This window comes from Bos grunniens, chromosome 24 (assembly GCF_055505025.1).
Source record: "Bos grunniens cultivar Pamir isolate PY7600 chromosome 24, Bosgru_T2T1.0, whole genome shotgun sequence".
In the NCBI taxonomy this organism is placed as follows: domain Eukaryota; kingdom Metazoa; phylum Chordata; class Mammalia; order Artiodactyla; family Bovidae; genus Bos; species Bos grunniens.
Window position 1 is genome coordinate 43483932 of NC_141188.1, and position 17388 is coordinate 43501319.

General features: G+C 43.5%; 1 protein-coding gene across 1 annotated transcript; it reads left to right on the forward strand.

Moving 5' to 3' along the window:
- Positions 1–499: 499 nt before the first annotated feature.
- Positions 500–2940, forward strand: TXNDC2 (thioredoxin domain containing 2). The gene is made up of 2 exons (XM_086373198.1): positions 500–759; positions 1052–2940. The coding sequence occupies exons 1-2, from the start codon at positions 687–689 to the stop codon at positions 2923–2925; spliced, it is 1947 nt and encodes a 648-aa protein (XP_086229324.1). The 5' UTR covers positions 500–686; the 3' UTR covers positions 2926–2940.
- The last annotated feature ends 14448 nt before the right edge of the window (positions 2941–17388 follow it).

Consider the following 17388-nt stretch of genomic DNA (forward strand, 5'->3'; position numbering starts at 1 on the left):
TGAGTTGGCTCTTTGCATCAGGTGGCCTAAGTATTGGAGGTTCAGCTTCAGCATCTGTCCTTCCAATGACTATTCAGGGTTATTTTCCTTTTAGATTAACTATTTTGATCTCCTTAAAGAGTCTCCTCCAGCACCACAGTTCGAGGAGATCACAGAGGAGACCTTAGTAGATGGTTGTGGTGGCCGAGTCATAAAGAGAAGGCTGTGGCTGGGGACGACCTGGAGGAAGGGGGTAGGAAATATGGTTTCAAGTCACCCCCCTGGATGGGGCACTCGGCAGGCAGCCCAGCCCAGTATCAGGAGTGTGGGCTCGGAACCTGCCCCACAGATGAGCTCTGGGACCTTGACTTGGTCCCATAACTTCTCTAAGGCTGAGTTTTCTCACTTGTAAGGTGGAGATCATAATGGGACTTACCTCAGTGGTTTGTTGTAGGAAATAATGCCTGTGAATTCACTTCAGGCACGGCATGGCCCCACACACAGAGCAGCCCCAAAACGCAGAGTGTCATGAAACTCTCAAATGGGACACTTGTGAAAACAGAGAGGGCAGGCCGGCTGTAGGCTCTACCCCAGTACAGGTTGTTACTTGACATATGATGTTTGGTTGGAGAAGGTCGAAGGGGATGGCCTTGCTGGTGCCATGAGGCACCTGTGAAGTAGGGGTGGGTAGAGACCAGGAACTGGAAATGGAAAGTGATGAAGCTGGGGTCCTGGAGGAACCAGAAATGAGGTCAGACAACCAAGGAGAAACAAATGAAGGTGAGGATAAAGGTCAGGAGGAGGGAAGGGGCTGCTTTGGGGACCTGTGTGCTTAGGGGGTCAGCTGCAGTGTCAAGCTAAGCAGAGAAGTTGTAGTTAAAGGGGAAAAAACCTAGGTGAAGATTACATGTAATCACATGCTGCTTGGTCTTGTGTGGAATATGAGTATGCAAATGAATGTATCAGTTAGAAGACTACCTTCACGCGCTCTAAGAAGGACTCCTGTCCGTCTTCCTTGGAGTAGATGATCAGAATGCTTTTATTTCTTCTCTGATATTTTTTTTTTCTTCAGAAAGCCCATTATTACAGGTTATGTCCAGCCATGTGACTCTCCAGGTCCCAGCACACCCCCTGGAGGCCTTTGTCCACGAGGTCAGCAATGTTCAACGGACACATGTGGGGGCATCCGAAGCCCTGCAGGCTGTGCACACATTCCCACCTGAGCAGAGTGGTGACACCCCCAGCTCTCCAGCCCAGGTTGTCCTGCCTAAGCAGGGGGACTTTCTCAATTCCTCAGCAAAAGCCGTCCCGTCCAACCAGGCTGACACTCCCAGTTTCCCAGAAAAGACCATTCTATCAAAAGAGAGGGAAATTCTCGATTCCCCCCAGCAGAACATTTTGCCCAAGCAGGCTACCACCCTCAATTCCTCAATCCAAACCATTTCACCAAAACAGGGTAACATTCCCAATTTCCCAGAAAAAACCATCCTGCCAAAAGAGGGTGACATTCTCAATCCCCCCAGTAAAACTACCCTGCACAAGCAGGCCAACACCCCCAATTCTTCAGAAAAAACCACCTTGCCCAAGCAGGGCGACACCCCTAAGCCCTCAGCCAAAACCATTTTGCCCAAGGAGGCTGATGCCCCCATCTCCCCAATCCAAACCATTCTGCCCAATCAGTCTTATGCCTCCAAATTCTCAGAAAAAACCATCTCGACAAAAGAGAGTGACATTTTCAACACCCCAGCCAAAGTCATTCCATCATGGCCGGCTGACTCCCCCAATTTCCCAGCCAAGATCAATCCATCACGGCAGGCTGACTCCCCCAAGTTCCCAGCCAAGATCATCTTACCCAAACAGGCTGACTCCCCTAACTCCCCAAACCAAATCCTCCCACCCAAGCAGACTGACTCCCCCAGTTTCCCAGGCAAAATCATTTCATCACAGCAGGCTGACTCCCCCAAATTCCCACTCAAAACTGCCCTGCACAGGCAGGTGGACATCCCCACTTCTTCAGAAAAAAACATCTCACCCAAGCAGGACAATACCCCCAATTTTCCAGCAAAATTCAGTTTGCCCAAGAAGAGTAAAACCCACAAGTTCACAACCAAAGCCATTCTGTCTAAGCAGGGTGACACCCCAAAGTCCTCAGCCAAAACCATCGTGCCCAAGGAGGGTGAGACCCCCAAGCCCTCAGCGGAAACCATTCTGCCCAAGGCGGGTGAGATCCCCAAGTCCTCAGCCGAAACCATTCTGCCCAAGGAGGGTGAGACCCTCAAGTCCTCAGCCAAAACCATTCTGCCCAAGGAAGGTCAGACTCCCAAGTCCTCAACCAAAACCATTCTACTCAAGGAAGGTGAGACCCCCAAGTCCTCAGCCGAAACCATTCTGCCCAAGGAGGGTGAGACCCCCAAGTCCTCAGCTGAAACCATTCTGCCCAAGGAGGGTGAGACCCCCAAGTCCTCAGCTGAAACCATTCTGCCCAAGGAGGGTGAGACCCCCAAGTCCTCAACCGAAACCATTCTACTCAAGGCGGGTGAGACCACCAGGTCCTTAGAGCACACAGTCTGGCCCGCAGAAGGCAATAGCCTGCAGTCAGAGGAAGACACAGAGCTCCTGGATGACAACCTGGTGAAGGTGATCCTGAGCAAAGATGACTTCAAGGTGGCGCTAAAGGAAGCTGGGGAGCAGCTGGTGGCCGTGGACTTCTCGGCCACGTGGTGCCGGCCCTGCAAGACCATCAAGTCCCTCTTCCAGGCCCTGTCCCTGAAGCACGAGGATGTGGTGTTCCTGGAAGTCGATGCCGACGAGTGTGAGGAACTGGTGAGAGAGTGCAAGGTCGACTGCATTCCAACCTTTCAGTTTTATAGAAAAGAAGAAAAGGTGGGCCAGTTTTCTGGTGCCCTGCACGAAAAACTTGAGACACTCATTGCAGAATTAAAGTGATCATGTGTTCCAAAAGCGTTAGAAATAGTCGGCTATTCATAGCTTCTGATTTTCTTATTTATGAAAAAAGATGAGGGGTGACAAAAGTGTGTGTTCAAGTGGCACCTGCTTGTAAATCAGAAACATTGACTCTACCCTTTCTGAAAAGCCCTAATACCTGTTGTGCCCATGTCCTTGTTGATGGAACGGCTGTGAAATTATAATATCATTTCCTCTGATGTAGATGGGAAGTCCGGCTGTCCTACTTCCCCCCACCTTTTTTTTTTGGCCGCACTGCATGGCAATGTGGAATCTTAGTTCCCCAACTAAGGATTAAACCTGTACCCCTTGGACTGGAAACCCAAAGTCTTAACTGCTGGACCATCAAGGAAGTCCCTGTCCCCTATTTTTTTAATCTTGATTTTTTTTTTCACTCACTCTTGAAAAAATTTGTTTCACTCACTCATGTAGTCCTAGTGGCAACATTGGAAATTTAGATCATTCTTTTGTTGTTGTTGTTTAATAGCTAAGTTGTGTCCAACTCTTTGCCACCCTATGAACTGCAGCATGCCGGCCTTCCCTTCCTTCGCTATCTTCCAGAGTTTGCTCAAACTCACGTCCATTGAGTTAGTGATGCCATCCAACCATCTCGTCCTCTGTCTCCCTCTTCTTCTCTTGCCCTCGATCTTTCCCAGCATCAGGGTCTTTTCAAATGAGTCAAACAGGATATGGCAAGAGTGAACATCAACATTTTAGGAATCAGTGAACTAAAATGGACGGGAATGGGATAATTTAATTCAGATGACCACTGTATCTACTACCATGGGCAAGAATCCCTGAGAAAGAAAGGAGCAGCCCTTATAGTCGACAAGAGAATCCAAAATGCAGTTCTTGACTGCAATCTCAAAAGTGACAGTGATTTTGGTTAATTTCCAAGGCAAACCATTCAACATCACAGTAACAAGTCTATGCCCCAACCTCTAATGCTGAAGAAGCTGAAGTTAAATGATTCTATGAAGACCTACAAGACTTCCTAGAACTGACACCAAAAATACTCTTCTGTAGAGGGACATGATTTAATGATGAGTGGGAATTTCTTTTCTGATGTTCATGAACCTTTGGGATTTCTGATAAGATATTTTTGGAAGTAAAGAATTTGAAAGAGTCACGTATCTAACCTCCTTCGTGTACAGGAAGTACTATGGTGACGTCAGGGAATTTCACAGGCTCTGTAAACCTCTAGAGGGTTCATCGGTGTCAGAGCTGACATGGAGGCCATGGTTCCAGATTTTAAGTTCGGACCTCTTTCTACTGACCCATGCTCACACAATCTGAGACAACGCAAAACTTGTGATTTGCTGCTACCAAGAACTTTATGATTCAAATTTCAGTTAGTGTGACCCTTGCTGCCATTATGACATCAGCACCCTAGTAGCAAGTTCCTGCTTTGTTGTTCTGGCAACTGGGTTTCTGACACCTGCTCTCAGGTGCCTCAGAGTATGTGTGTATGTACGTATATGCATATGTATGTACTCATATGGGCTTCCCAGGTGGCTCAGTGGTAAAGAATCCACCGGCCAATGCAGGAGACACAGGAGACGCAGGTACTGTTCCTGAGTCAAGAGATCCCCTAGAAGAGGAAATGGCAACCCACTCTAATATTCTTGCCTGGGAAATCTCATGGACAGAGGAACCTGATAGGCCATAGTCCATGCGGTCACAAAGAGTCAGATACAGCTGAGCACATACATACACACACACACACACACACACACACATATATTTCATGTGTATGCATGTAGTTAAGGGACGGGTACACAACTCTGGGCAGGCAATTCTGGGGGCCTGAGACACCAGGAGCAAATGGGTGGCTCTTGAGGGTCTAGTTTGATCCATGGAGGAAATCTACACTATAAGAGAACTGGTCCATGCTCCTCAAACCACCTCAGCACCATTCTCTTGACTGGATAATGATCAGACAGTGGCCAGGACAGAGTCATGTTCTCTGTACTCAGAAGACTCAAATTTGGACACTCCATTTTGCTAACTAAGAATCATGTACTATGAAAAATGAGCCAAGCAGCTGTTGTCACCTCTAATCTTTAGCATGAAGGAGAAATAAGACACACTTCTAATTAGGAGCATGATTCCAGATAATCGTCTTGACTGTGAATGATGATAAATCTAACTAGAGTCTTTGTAAGAATCAATGGAAAACCTGTTTGAGTTGATAAGAGAACTTGACAAAATGGTGGTATTCAGAGAACATCCAGAAGTCAACAGTGTCCTTTTGATTCAGTGATAAGTGATTGGGAATCTTCATGGGAAAATAGTGATGAAAAAATACCTGGCAACAGTCCTAACTAGAATGGTAAGGATGAGTAAGACTAAATCTAGAAGTTTGAAGACATAGTCAACAAACAGGTCTAAATGAAATGAGACAAGATATCGATTCTTTCCACTTAATTAGCAGACTATAATTCCCAAGCAACATTTCAATGAGTCATTGGGAGAACCTGAAAAAATACTTAAAAATCATAGATAGGAACAAACAGGAAAAAGTTTAAAAAGAGAAGAAATGAAGAGAAATTTGCCCCATATTAAGTATATAGTATAATTATACTGCTGCTGCTCCTGCTGCTGCTAAGTCGCTTCAGTTGTGTCCGACTCTGTGAGACCCCATAGATGGCAGCCCACCAGGCTCCCCCGTCCCTGGGAGTCTCCAGGCAAGAGTACTGGAGTGGGGTGCCATTGCCTTCTCCAATGCATGAAAGTGAAAAGTGAAAGTGAAGTCACTCAGTTGTGTCCGACTCTTCGCAATCCCATGGACTGCAGGCTACCAGGCTCCTCCGCCCATGAGATTCTCCAGGCAAGAGGACTGGAGTGGGTTGCCAATGCCTTCTCCGATAATTATACTAATATAATACTAATATGTCCTGGCTGTTCTTTGGAAGGACTGATGCTGAAGCTGAAACTCCAGTACTTTGGCCACCTCATGAGAAGAGTTGACTCATTGGAAAATACTCTGATGCTGGGAGGGATTGGAGGCAGGAAGAGAAGGGGACGACAAAGGATTGAGATGGCTGGATGGCATCACCGACTCGATGGACGTGAGTTTGAGTGAACTCTGGGAGTTGATGATGGACAGGGAGGCCTGGCGTGCTGCGATTCATGGGGTCACAAAGAGTTGGACACGACTAAGTGACTGAACTGAACTGAACTGAATATACATATAATTAGTATAGTCATTGTGTACAAGTGTGGTGATACCAATAGTAGTATTGAGGAAGGAAGAAAAGAGAGCAATGAATCATAACAATAACCAAAAATCAGAATTTGGTGTGTAAATAGTAGTATAGGAAAAAGAAAATATTTCAGTTCAAAGGACCATGACTAGATTATTATATTTTTAATTGTATAGGAAAATTTAGATCTTTGAGAAAAAAATCAGTTGACATCCTTATTCCCATGCCAGATACCAAATAAATAAAAAACTGGATTAAATATTGAAAAATAAAACATGAAATCATTTAAAAATTGAAGAAGATTTAGTTAAATCTTCCACCCATCTGATTCATGTACGGGCAAAGAATTTTTCAAATACAAGTGCAATTAAAGACTTCTGAACGTGTAAAACATTTAAACATTTCCATGCTAAATTAGAAACACAATAAGAAATAAAAGCTGAAAAAATATTTGCCAAATATATGACATAAAATTCAATGTTTTTACTCTAAAAAGTACTCTAGTAAATCAGTAAGAAAAATGGAGCACCTCAACAGAAAAGTAAGCCAAAGGCACAGTTTATATTAGAGTAAGAACAAATGGGTGATAAACGTGGACATTTTTTACTGATAGGAAAATAAAAGCAAAAGTCACCAAGACTTTGATAGCAGGATTCACTGGGATGCAGGAAAACAGCCATTCACCAGCTGCCAAGAGTTAAGATGCTGCCAAGCCTTGAGACACAGCAGGATAAGAAAGGTGCAGACCCTTTGTGAACCTGAGCCTGTGCACACATCTGCTCCAACTGCCGTGGCTGCCGGGACACAATCCCACACACCATGGAATTAAACAGACACGTCTCTCTCACGGCCTTGGGGGCCGGAAGTCCGAGGTCAGGGCGTCGTCAGGGTTGGTCTACGCCGAGGCCTCTCCCGGGCTTGAGATGGTTCCTTGTCACTGTTTTGCCTTCATGCGCAGGCCTGGCATCTGTGTGTCCAAACCTCCTCCTCTTATGACACCAGTCAGATTGGACTAGAGCCCACCCGAACAGCTTCATTTTAGTTTAATCAAGTCTTTGAAGAGCTTATCTCCAAACACAGTCATTTTATGAGGTATGGGGGCTGGGAATTCAATGTGTGGATTTGGGGGAGGACATAATCTAACCCTCAGCAGCTCTAGCTGAGGCTCAGGGTCTGCCCTCTGGGCTGAGTCTCAAAAAAAAAAAAGAAAAAAGGTCATTTCCAGGGAGATATAGGAGCTCATATCTGGACACTACCAATCAGGGAAGGGGGTGTCCTAAGAAACTCTGCCTCAGGGCCCCATGGAGTCAGCCCAACAGCACCAGCGGGGGCTTCTCCAAAGGCCCGGGAGGACATGGTGCCAAGTGGTCTGTGGTCCCCCTGGAATGCAGGCCTTGAAGCACAGACCGAAAGACCATGATGCTGAGGCCACAGGTGCAGTGAGGCCAGTCAGTGTCCATTGCTCCAGACGATTCCCCTACCTTGAGAGAAGCCTCGGAGGGCTGGGAGGGCTGGTCACCAAGCTCCCATACTGCAGGGCAGAAGGCCTGCGCTGACCTCTTACCCTCAAGCAGGCTGGCCAGGGGGGAGGCGGTGTCAGATCCCCTTCTGCTCCCCCTGCAGGAGGGAGGGGAGTGAACTCAGGGTGGTCAGGACCAGGTTAAACCAGCATTTCTCAAACCACCAGTAATAAAACCACATGCAGGGCTGCTAAACACCCAGATGTCCAGGCATCTGTTCTTGAGAAATCAGATTCAATTGTACATCCAATCGGATTTCCCCTGTAACTATAGGCCTTAAAAATAAATAAACTCTATGCTTTATTCAAAAGACAAATTATAACACTCGAGTTTCACAAAAGATAGCACATGGAACATAAATCCAAAGAGAGTAGGAAACGCTTATGAGCTAGGCACTCAGAAAGATGCAAAGGATACGAGCAGGGTGAGAGAGTTTGGAGGTCTGCTTTTCAAAGTGATGCTTTAGAAATGCATTTTTCTCCAAGTGTGAACAATTTAATTTCATGGTGGGGATCCACACAGAGGTTGAATTCATAGGGGATTCATCCTATTCCTCGGATGCTTAACATGTCTGTCTCTTTGAGGCAGAAATGTTCAAATGTTTCAAATTATACTCAGTAAATACGTAAAAGATGTTGGTAGACTGTTGCTTAGAGAATCCCATTGTGATTTGGGGCAGGTTTTTAAGATCTTGCAAAGGAATTATGAAATGGTACATTCCGTGGAGATAGAAGTTGACTAAAAAACAAAATAAATCAAAAAGTACAAAGAGAAGGTGGCTGCAAATTCTAAAATAATAGTGGCACTTTAATCAGGAGCTCCTTTACACCCGTGGTGAAAAAGAGTCAGCCACGGCAATGATGACTATAAGGATCAGTGTAGCAAGGAGCCAGGTAAAGCTCCATGGTTCGGGAAGATCAAGATTTTCAGCTTCTAGAGCAGAAAAAAATGATTGATTTGAATATATGAAAACATAGAGAGTGGTGAACATGAGGTTAAAGTTGGTAAGGAGAGGCAGTGATTGAAACGAAAGAAGGTGAATTGTTAAAACCGGGAGAAAATGTGATTTTTCTGTTGCCTATCGGTAGAAATTTTGGTGCTTTTATGCTCAAATGTCAAGTCGGCTTCTTTTAGGTTAAGATGGTGATTTCAAGCAAGGGTGAGACGTGGCCTGGAAAGATGGGAGAGGAGCAGGGTCGCTCCGGCATTGAGCGTGTCCATGGTCTTGATTGCTTTCACTAAACATCTGGGGGCCTCTGGCCTCCAGAGACCACTTACTGGTGGGGTTTGATGAGGGTAGACAGGAGGGCAGCTTGAAAGGCAAAGCTAAATGCAGCTCTGATGACTCATAGATCAATATCTTTCATGGACATTAAGATGGCTTGGAGGAAGTCACCAGCCAGCTAATGATTCTCAGAAATGGCAGATGAAGCCAGTCGCCTCCCAGAGAAGGTTTTAAGGAGATTTCCTTTAACTCATGCCGGTTAAGGAGGGCCAGGCTGTGGTGTGTTGTTAGGCTCTCACGGACAGCCAAGTAACTGGAATCGGAGAAGCCTCTTAGTGAATCAATTCTACATCAGTGGCTTTTGGGGCTCTGCTTCCTATGTTCATCTCCTTAAATAATTTCATCTCTCCCTCTCAGCTTGAAATCACTCTTATGATAAAAGTGATTACTTTCAAATAAACTTTGTTTTTGTATCTGAGTTTTTTTAAAAAAAGCATTTACAAATCTGAACAATAACCTCACTTCATTTTGGATTGCTACTTTCATATATGCATTTAGATGTAAAGATGCTAAAATAAAATCGGGAGTTTTGCACATTGGATAACAGCTGCCATCATTTCTCCTCTGCAAGTCCCACCCATGGTACTGATTCTTTCCTAAAAAAAAAGGGCCAAGATTTATTATATATGGTTCAGACACTACACATGTTTATTGTTGATATTCGGGTTGAAGGCAAAAAGATGGGTGCATATGTCAGAAATGAGCTCTATTCAGAGCCAGTCGAGAAACTGTTTTGAATACAATGAATACTTGGAAATCATAGGTTCTCCTCTGGGAAAACTATTTAGAGATTCATAGGACACGGAAAACTCCTCTGTTTCCAATTAAAATTAATAAATTGATTTGTAATTCTTAGGACTTTTCTACACCTCATTGACTTGCTTAAATGTGAGATCTTGATAACCCTTGTTTATCTCCCAGATGGAGATTTCATGTCTTTGCAACACTTCAAGTGAAATACATCCAAACATCCCCTCTGTGGGAGGGAAGAGTTGAGCTGACCAGCAGGGGCATGGGGACTTCTGCAGGTCAAGGGTGAGTAAGATCTCTCTCACTTCTGGCAGCAGAGGATGTCAACAAGCAGAAAATGAAGCAGTGAAGATGAGACCCAGGAAACTGGGAGGGGTCTGCAGAAGTTGCCAAAGCCATAGGGGTGATCTGTGGGTACAATATGGAACCTGGTTACTGGACATGGGAATAAGATAAGCTCAAGGGAGATGACGAGGGAAAGGATGAGAAGCGGAGGAGGTGGTCAAGCGGCAATGAGTGGGGCAGAGGTACAGCGCAGAGCTGGGTCATTCTGGCTTCAAGGCCATAGTCAGGACGGATAAACTCTGATGCTGCTCTTTTAATACATTTGTGGTTTAGTCGCTCAGTCATGTCTGACTCTTTGCTACTCCATGGACTGTAGCCCACCAGGCTCCTCTGTCCATGGGATTTCCCAGGCAAGGCTGCCATTTCCTCCTCCAGGGGATCGTCTCCACCCGGAGATCGAACCTGTGTCTCCTGCATTTCAGGCAGATTCTTTACAGCTGAGTCACCGAGGAAGCCCTGCAACACACTCATGATTTCTTAAATAAATCATTGGGCAACACCAGAACTCTAGAATTGTATTGCTTATGAAAATGTGAGAAACTGGATGGCTGTAACTAGAGTGTATTTACCAATCTTACTCTAAACTAGGTAATAGCCTGGGTGGCCAGAAACTCCATCTGAAATATAGTATGTTTAATCCTGTAATGGGGTTTCCCGTGCCTTATGAAAGACAATAAAAAGTTTGCTAACGTGTTGGGGGAAGGAATGAGCTGGATCTGAGGCAGCCTTGGGTATTCTGTGTACTTCAACTTCTGATAATTTTCAACCATATTATTTAAAAAAGAGAGAGACGCCTAGATTTGTTTAGTAATCACTGGCAAATTTACATATAACTTAGGTAAATATTACTTTTCACAATGCCTCAGTTATTTTTATAAGAGAATTAGAAACAGGGAAATAGTTTTCACATCATATAAAACAATCGGTTGATTGAATGTCTTTTATATTTTCAATGAGTAGTAATTATACCTTTTCCTGTTATTACATTTCTCTACGTTGAGTTATCTGTCAGAGATGATTTTAACCAAATTCTGAAGTTGATGTGAAATTTGTTAGTACGCACAGTAGTGGACTAAACGGTGGCTCCAAAGATATTAGATCCTAACCCCAGGAACCTGTAAATGTTACCTTATTTGGAAAAAGGGTCTTTGCAGATTGTGATTAAATTAAGGGTCTCAAAATGAGAAGATAATCCATAATTATCTGGGTGAATCTTAGAGGTCTTCAGCGTGGAGTTATCCAAGAGAGGCAGAAGGTGACTCAACACACACACTCACACATAGACACACGAATGCACAGAGAAGGCCATGTGAACGTAGGGGCCGGAAAGGACTGCCAGCAACCACCAGAAGGTGAAAGGCTTCACCTCGGATTCTTCTCTAGCATCTCCAGAGGGGTTGCAGCCCTGTTCACACCTTGACTTTGGACTTCTGGCCTCCAGGGCTCTGGGAGAATAAGTATCTGTTGTTTTAAGCCACACTTAGTGGTAATTTGTTACAGAGGCCACAGGAAACTAATATACTGCTGCTGCTAAGTCGCTTCAATCGTGTCCGACTCTGTGTGACCCCATGGACAGCAACCCACCAGGCTCCTCTGACCACGGAATTCTCTAGGCAAGAGTACTGGAGTGGGTTGCCATTTCCTTATCCAGGAAACTAATATACTAATGAATAAAATAATTTTACTGTTTTGCAACAGGTGCATAAACATAAAACAGCAATGAGAGGTTGGTGTTAGGATACACTGAGGATCAATGTGTTACTGCATCTGAAATAAGCATTTCTAGCATGATGCTTTCTTTAATGGTCTAAGAAGTTTGTATTCTGTCCAGTTATAAGAATATTATTCATACACATCTTTTAATTATTTTTGTTCATCATAGGGTCAGGTAGAATGCACATGTCGGCTATTTTATCATAACCCACAAACCATTGCCTGCAAAATACAATTGTATGTTTTATTATATTTCTCTTTTTATTTAGCTCTTCTGCTAGTTTTCTGAACCAAGAGGATGGTCAATATCACAGGTCCCACATGAAAGATGACGTATGAATATTTTTTTTGACAAAAAGATTTTAATTGTTTAAAAAATTTAATTTTATTCAAATTTGGTTGATTTCTCTCTATATATGTATGTATATTCTTTTCGATGGTAGTTTAACATGGAATATTCAATATAGTTCCCTGTGCTGTACAGTAGGAACTGTTTAGCACAGTTTAGGAACTATTTATCCATCACATATATAATAATTTGCATCTACTAATTCCAAACTCCTAACCCACCCCTCCTCTAACCCCCTCCCTCCTCCATGGCAAATACCAGTCTGTTCTCTATGTCCATGATTCTTTTTTTATTTCATAGATAAGTTCATTTGTATCATATTTTAGATTTCACACAGAAGTGATATCATATGGTGTTTGTCTTTCTCTTTCTGACTCACTTAGTATGATAATCACTAGATCCATCCATGTTGCTGCAAATGGCATTATCTTATTCTTTTCCATGGCTGAGTAGTGTTCCATTATATATACGTACCATATCTTTTTTATCCATTCAGGAAGATGACCTATGAATATTAACACATTCATTGGAAGGCAAACAAAGCTATAGGAAAACAGTGGTGTTGGAGCAGGAGACATTTCTAGGCCTTCCCCCCAGGATGGGTGAGAGGGTATGCCCTGGAACAGAGGAGCAGTTAGCCAACGGAGCTGCCGGTGCTCTGTCCAGGATCCACTGATGGAAGAAAGGCCAAGTCCCCAGGAGGAAGGAACACTGCAGTGATTCCCTCAGAACTACCCCCAGAGGGACCCCTGGCCATTGACTCAGGTCACTACATACCAGGGAGAAGGAAACACCCAGATTTTCCAGTGTTTGGGGCATAGTCTTAGCTAACATGTATACTGCAGATCAGAAATGCCACCAGACACGTATCCTTCAGCCTGCCCCCTGCTATAGGGTGCCTTACCAGTGGCCCCCTTACCACCACACCACCCACCTGATGGTCGTTTTCTTGGGCCCTGAGTATAAAATGCACATCTCAATGATTTCCTAAGAATGTACAGTTAGGGACCAAGCACCTTTTACTGCACTGCCAACATGCAGTAATTTATGTGTAAATATAAATTCTGGAACTTATATAATCATTTCCAAAATTGCACCATTACGAGGTTGTCTGGGCAGGCACACTCTAATTTCAGCTTAACATATTTCTTCTGAAACTGAACCACACTATAAGCTGGATCAGTGATAAACCCCACGCTCTCCGGGCTGGACTTTACATGGAGCTACAGACTCTTAAAGGACAAGTCATTCACTTTAAAATCCACTGCTAGCATATGAATTGTGATTTCATTCCCACTCTTCAGCCTGACAATTCTTCACAATTCATGTTTCTATTGATCTTTGGCCAGATTAAAAATAGGAATAATTATATCTTGGTTGCCACATGCTTGTTTTATTTCTCTGAGCTTGTCAACTCACCCTCCTGGGCAAGGACAAAGGGCAAGAAGCAGTCTGGCAGCTCAGCCTGCTGCTGACTCTGGTCGGGGCGCAGTGCGGGTGACCCAGGCTACCTTGGAAGGTGAAACTGGCCAGAGGAGGAATCGAAGCTGCCGTGGAGCCCGGATGTGTGTGTCACTTGTTTTTGCCAGCAGGATCCAGCCCTGGGCTCAGTCATTTAAAGAGAGCTGGGAGGCGGTAAATGGCGTGTGAAAAAGATAGGCATGTGTGCGTGTTTTCAAGGGTTCCAGGCTTTTTTTTTTTTTTTAATCACCTTTATAAGGAAGTAAAACCTTGAAATCACTGAAACTAGGATAAATTAAATTTCTCAGTCTTTTTTAAAAAATTGAAGTAGAGCTGATTTACAATGTTTTAAATTGTGCTGTACAGCAAAGTGATTCAGTTATATGTATATAAAATATATTCTTTTTTAAAAAATATTCTTTTCGACGGTAGTTTATCATAGACTATTGAATATAGTTCCCTGTACTTCCCAAGTGGCGCAGTAGTAAAGAATCCACCTGTCAATGCAGGAGACATGGGTTCGATTCCTGGGTCAGGAAGGTCCCCTAGAGAAACAAATGGCAATCCACACCAGTATTCTTACCTGGAGAATCCCATGGACAAAGGAGACTGGTGGGCTACAGTCCATGGGGTTGCAAAGAGTCAGACAGGACTGAGCATTAAGACCATTGAATATAGTTCCCTGTGCTATTCAGTAGGACCTTATTTATCCATTGTATATATAATAGTTTACATCTGTCTACAAGCCCTTTAGTTCCAAGGAAGGTCCTCTATCTGAGGAAGCAGCTTGGTGAGTTTCTATGATACAGCTGTGTGATTGCATTGGAATAAAATTAAATCTATGTACTTGGCTTTGATTTCTATTAAACATATAACAAGTAGACAAGGGCTAAAGCCATTGTACCAAGTAAAGTGCTGAGGATATTACAGTGTTAATGCTTCCTCTATCAACTCGATGTATTTCTTTCATCATACAAACCTGCCAGATGAGTTCATGGGGGTCAGTAGGGTCTGGCCACGCCTCCAGATCCACTCAAAAGATGGTTGACTCCAGGGTTCCTGCCCACCTCACAGGTGTTCTGGTGGTGGTGTGTGAACTCATCCCATCCACATTTAGACTGAACTTTCCAGGTTCCTGATTGTAACTGCTCAGGCCCCATAAGGCTGGGTTTCTACATAACCCTGGGGTCACCCAGCCTTCACTCAGGTCACAGGCTTAACCCACATTAGTACAGGTCCTTACTTATCTCTGCACTAAAATGCTAAGTCACTTCAGTCGTGTCCGACTCTGTGCGACCCCATAGACAGCAGCCCACCAGGCTCCCCCGTCCCTGGGATTCTCCAGGCAAGAACACTGGAGTGGGTTGTCATTTCCTTCTCCAATGCATGAAAGTGAAAAGTGAAAGTGAAGTCGCTCAGTCGTGTTCGACTCTTAGCGACCCCATGGATTGCAGCCTAACAGGCTCCTCCGTCCATGGGATTTTCCAAGCAAGAGTACTGGAGTGGGGTGCCATTGCCTTCTCCGTCTGCACTGAAAAGTGACCCGAAAATGCATTCTTATTCTTGTTTTTTAATGTCATGGTTAGAAACTTACTTAATATGCTGACAAGATAAATCCAGACTTGGGCAACACACAGGGATCAACAGGAGAACTGGACAGAATTTCTTTGGAAGTAACTATTTGTCAGAGTGTGCTGTTGAGTCTCCAGTGGGATCAGCTTCATTTTTAAAATTATTTTTTTCAGATACATTTATGATTCTAAGGAGATAATACAACTATATAACCTCTAAAAAGGAGCCAAAAATGAATGTTTACCCCACCTGAGAAAGAGCAATTATGAAGTAAATAACAGCAATGGTGACATTTAGTATCTTACGAGTGCCAGACATTGTATTTAAATGTTTACAAGGCTCCTCTGCTTTAATTTTTACAACAGTAAATAGTTGTATTATCCCCTTAGATACTAAAAGGCCAGGAATTGAACCCAGATTGGAGTGAGCCTAAGCTCAGATCCCCAGTATTGCTTTTAAAAGGCCAGGAAAAGTGATGTAAAAAAAGCCATTAAGAAGGAAGGAGATGGCCAGGGCTCTGTTACAGAAGGACCTGATTAACTGTGTGCACTGAACAAAAGAAACGCTTTCATTCTTTTATTTTATTGTGATAAAATATCTCTGACATGAAATTTACCATTTTAACCATTTTTCCAGTGTGCAGTTCAGTGGCAGTTTGTCCCAAACAAGACCTCAAGCAACAATTGAAATCAATGAATAAAAAAAAAAAGTTTTATTTTCAGAAAATCCTACAAAATTATCTTCTGTTTAGGAAGTATCTCATTAAGATGATGACATTTGGTTGTGGATTTAAATGTCTAACAACTTATATATGTGTATGGCTGATATTTCAAAGGAGCTATCAAACTGTGGGATCTATCTTACAACAATCATTTATTAAAAGCTCAGTGTTTGCTAACTATCACACTGAGCACTTTGTATTCATCAGCAAAAGTAAACAGAAGTTGGAATGTTGCCATATTATAGATAAGGTCATGAGTATAACTGCAAAACATATAACAGGGCAAAAAGTGATGGAGCCTGGATTCTAGTATCAGTTCAGTTCAGTTCAGTTCTGCCGCTCAGTCATGTCTAACTCTTTGCAACCCCATGGACTGTAGCACACCAGGCTTCCCTATCCATCACCATCTCCCGGAGCTTGGTCAAACTCATGTCCATAGAGTTGGAGATGCCATCCAACCATTTCATCCTCTGTTGTCCCCTTCTCCTCTCTGAGAACCCCAAGAACAGTATGAAAAGGATTCCAGTATGTTGATTAGCATATATGTGCTGTCTGCCCTGGGTCCAGGTTTTGGAAGGCTCTCCAAAGAAGCCTGTGTTCAGAGATTACAAGGAGTCAGATAACATCAAATGGGGATTTATTGTTCATAGGCATCTTTGGATTTCTTCTTGCTTGCTTTCCTTTATGAATAAATATATTTGGGGGCTTCCCTGGTAGTCCAATGGTTAAGACTCTGTGCTTCCAATACAGGTGGCATGGGATCGACTGCTGGTCAGATAACTAAGATTCCACATGCTGCATGGCTCAGGCAAAAACTATTTTTAAAAGGAATAAATGTATTTGTAGGAGAAAACACATTATTAACTGCAGAGAATCTGGGCTTACAGGGGCTCTGGTCTTTGTAACCTAGAGAAAGAAAATGGAATGAACAGGAGGAGAAGATAGATTCAATGGGAAAGAATGGATTGAGGAAAATATACCATTTTGGAGGCCAAAACTACTGACCCAAGCAATCCAAGGAGACATACATGCCTTTTCTTTAGTCCCTGGTGTGGAGAGGGATCTAGCATTTGGTGAGGCTGGGGGCACTGGGGGTGTGGGGGAGATGGACGCTCTCCTAAGTCCATGACTGGAAATGTGAACTGCTACAACCCTTTGGATGAAATGTGTGCCATATGTATCGAAATAGGAAATAGGCTTGATCCAGAGGTTCCCACCACTGGGCTTCTCCCTGTGGAAATAAAAGCATTCCTGTGGAAATGAAAGCATCTTGTGGTAAGGACACATGTTTATTGCTGTGCTGTTTGTTGGGATAAAAGCCTAGGTCAATTTACATGTTCATCAATAAGGGAACAAGTGGTACCATAGTAGGGTCATCTATTCTGTGGATTCAGCTATTAAAAGACTGAGTTAGATCTTTGCCAATTGACCTGATTAGATATCCATACTAAACTGTCAGGTGAATAAAGCAACTGGATATGTTTTTATATATTTTATAAGAATTCTTATTTTAAAAAACCCCA

Excerpts from the sequence above, each read along its gene's own strand:
- TXNDC2 (XM_086373198.1), top strand. The coding sequence starts at position 687 with ATGGAAAGTGATGAAGCTGGGGTCCTGGAGGAACCAGAAATGAGGTCA. Across the intron at positions 760-1,051 it reads CCAAGGAGAAACAAATGAAG|AAAGCCCATTATTACAGGTT; the intron begins GTGAGGATAAAG and ends TTTTTTCTTCAG.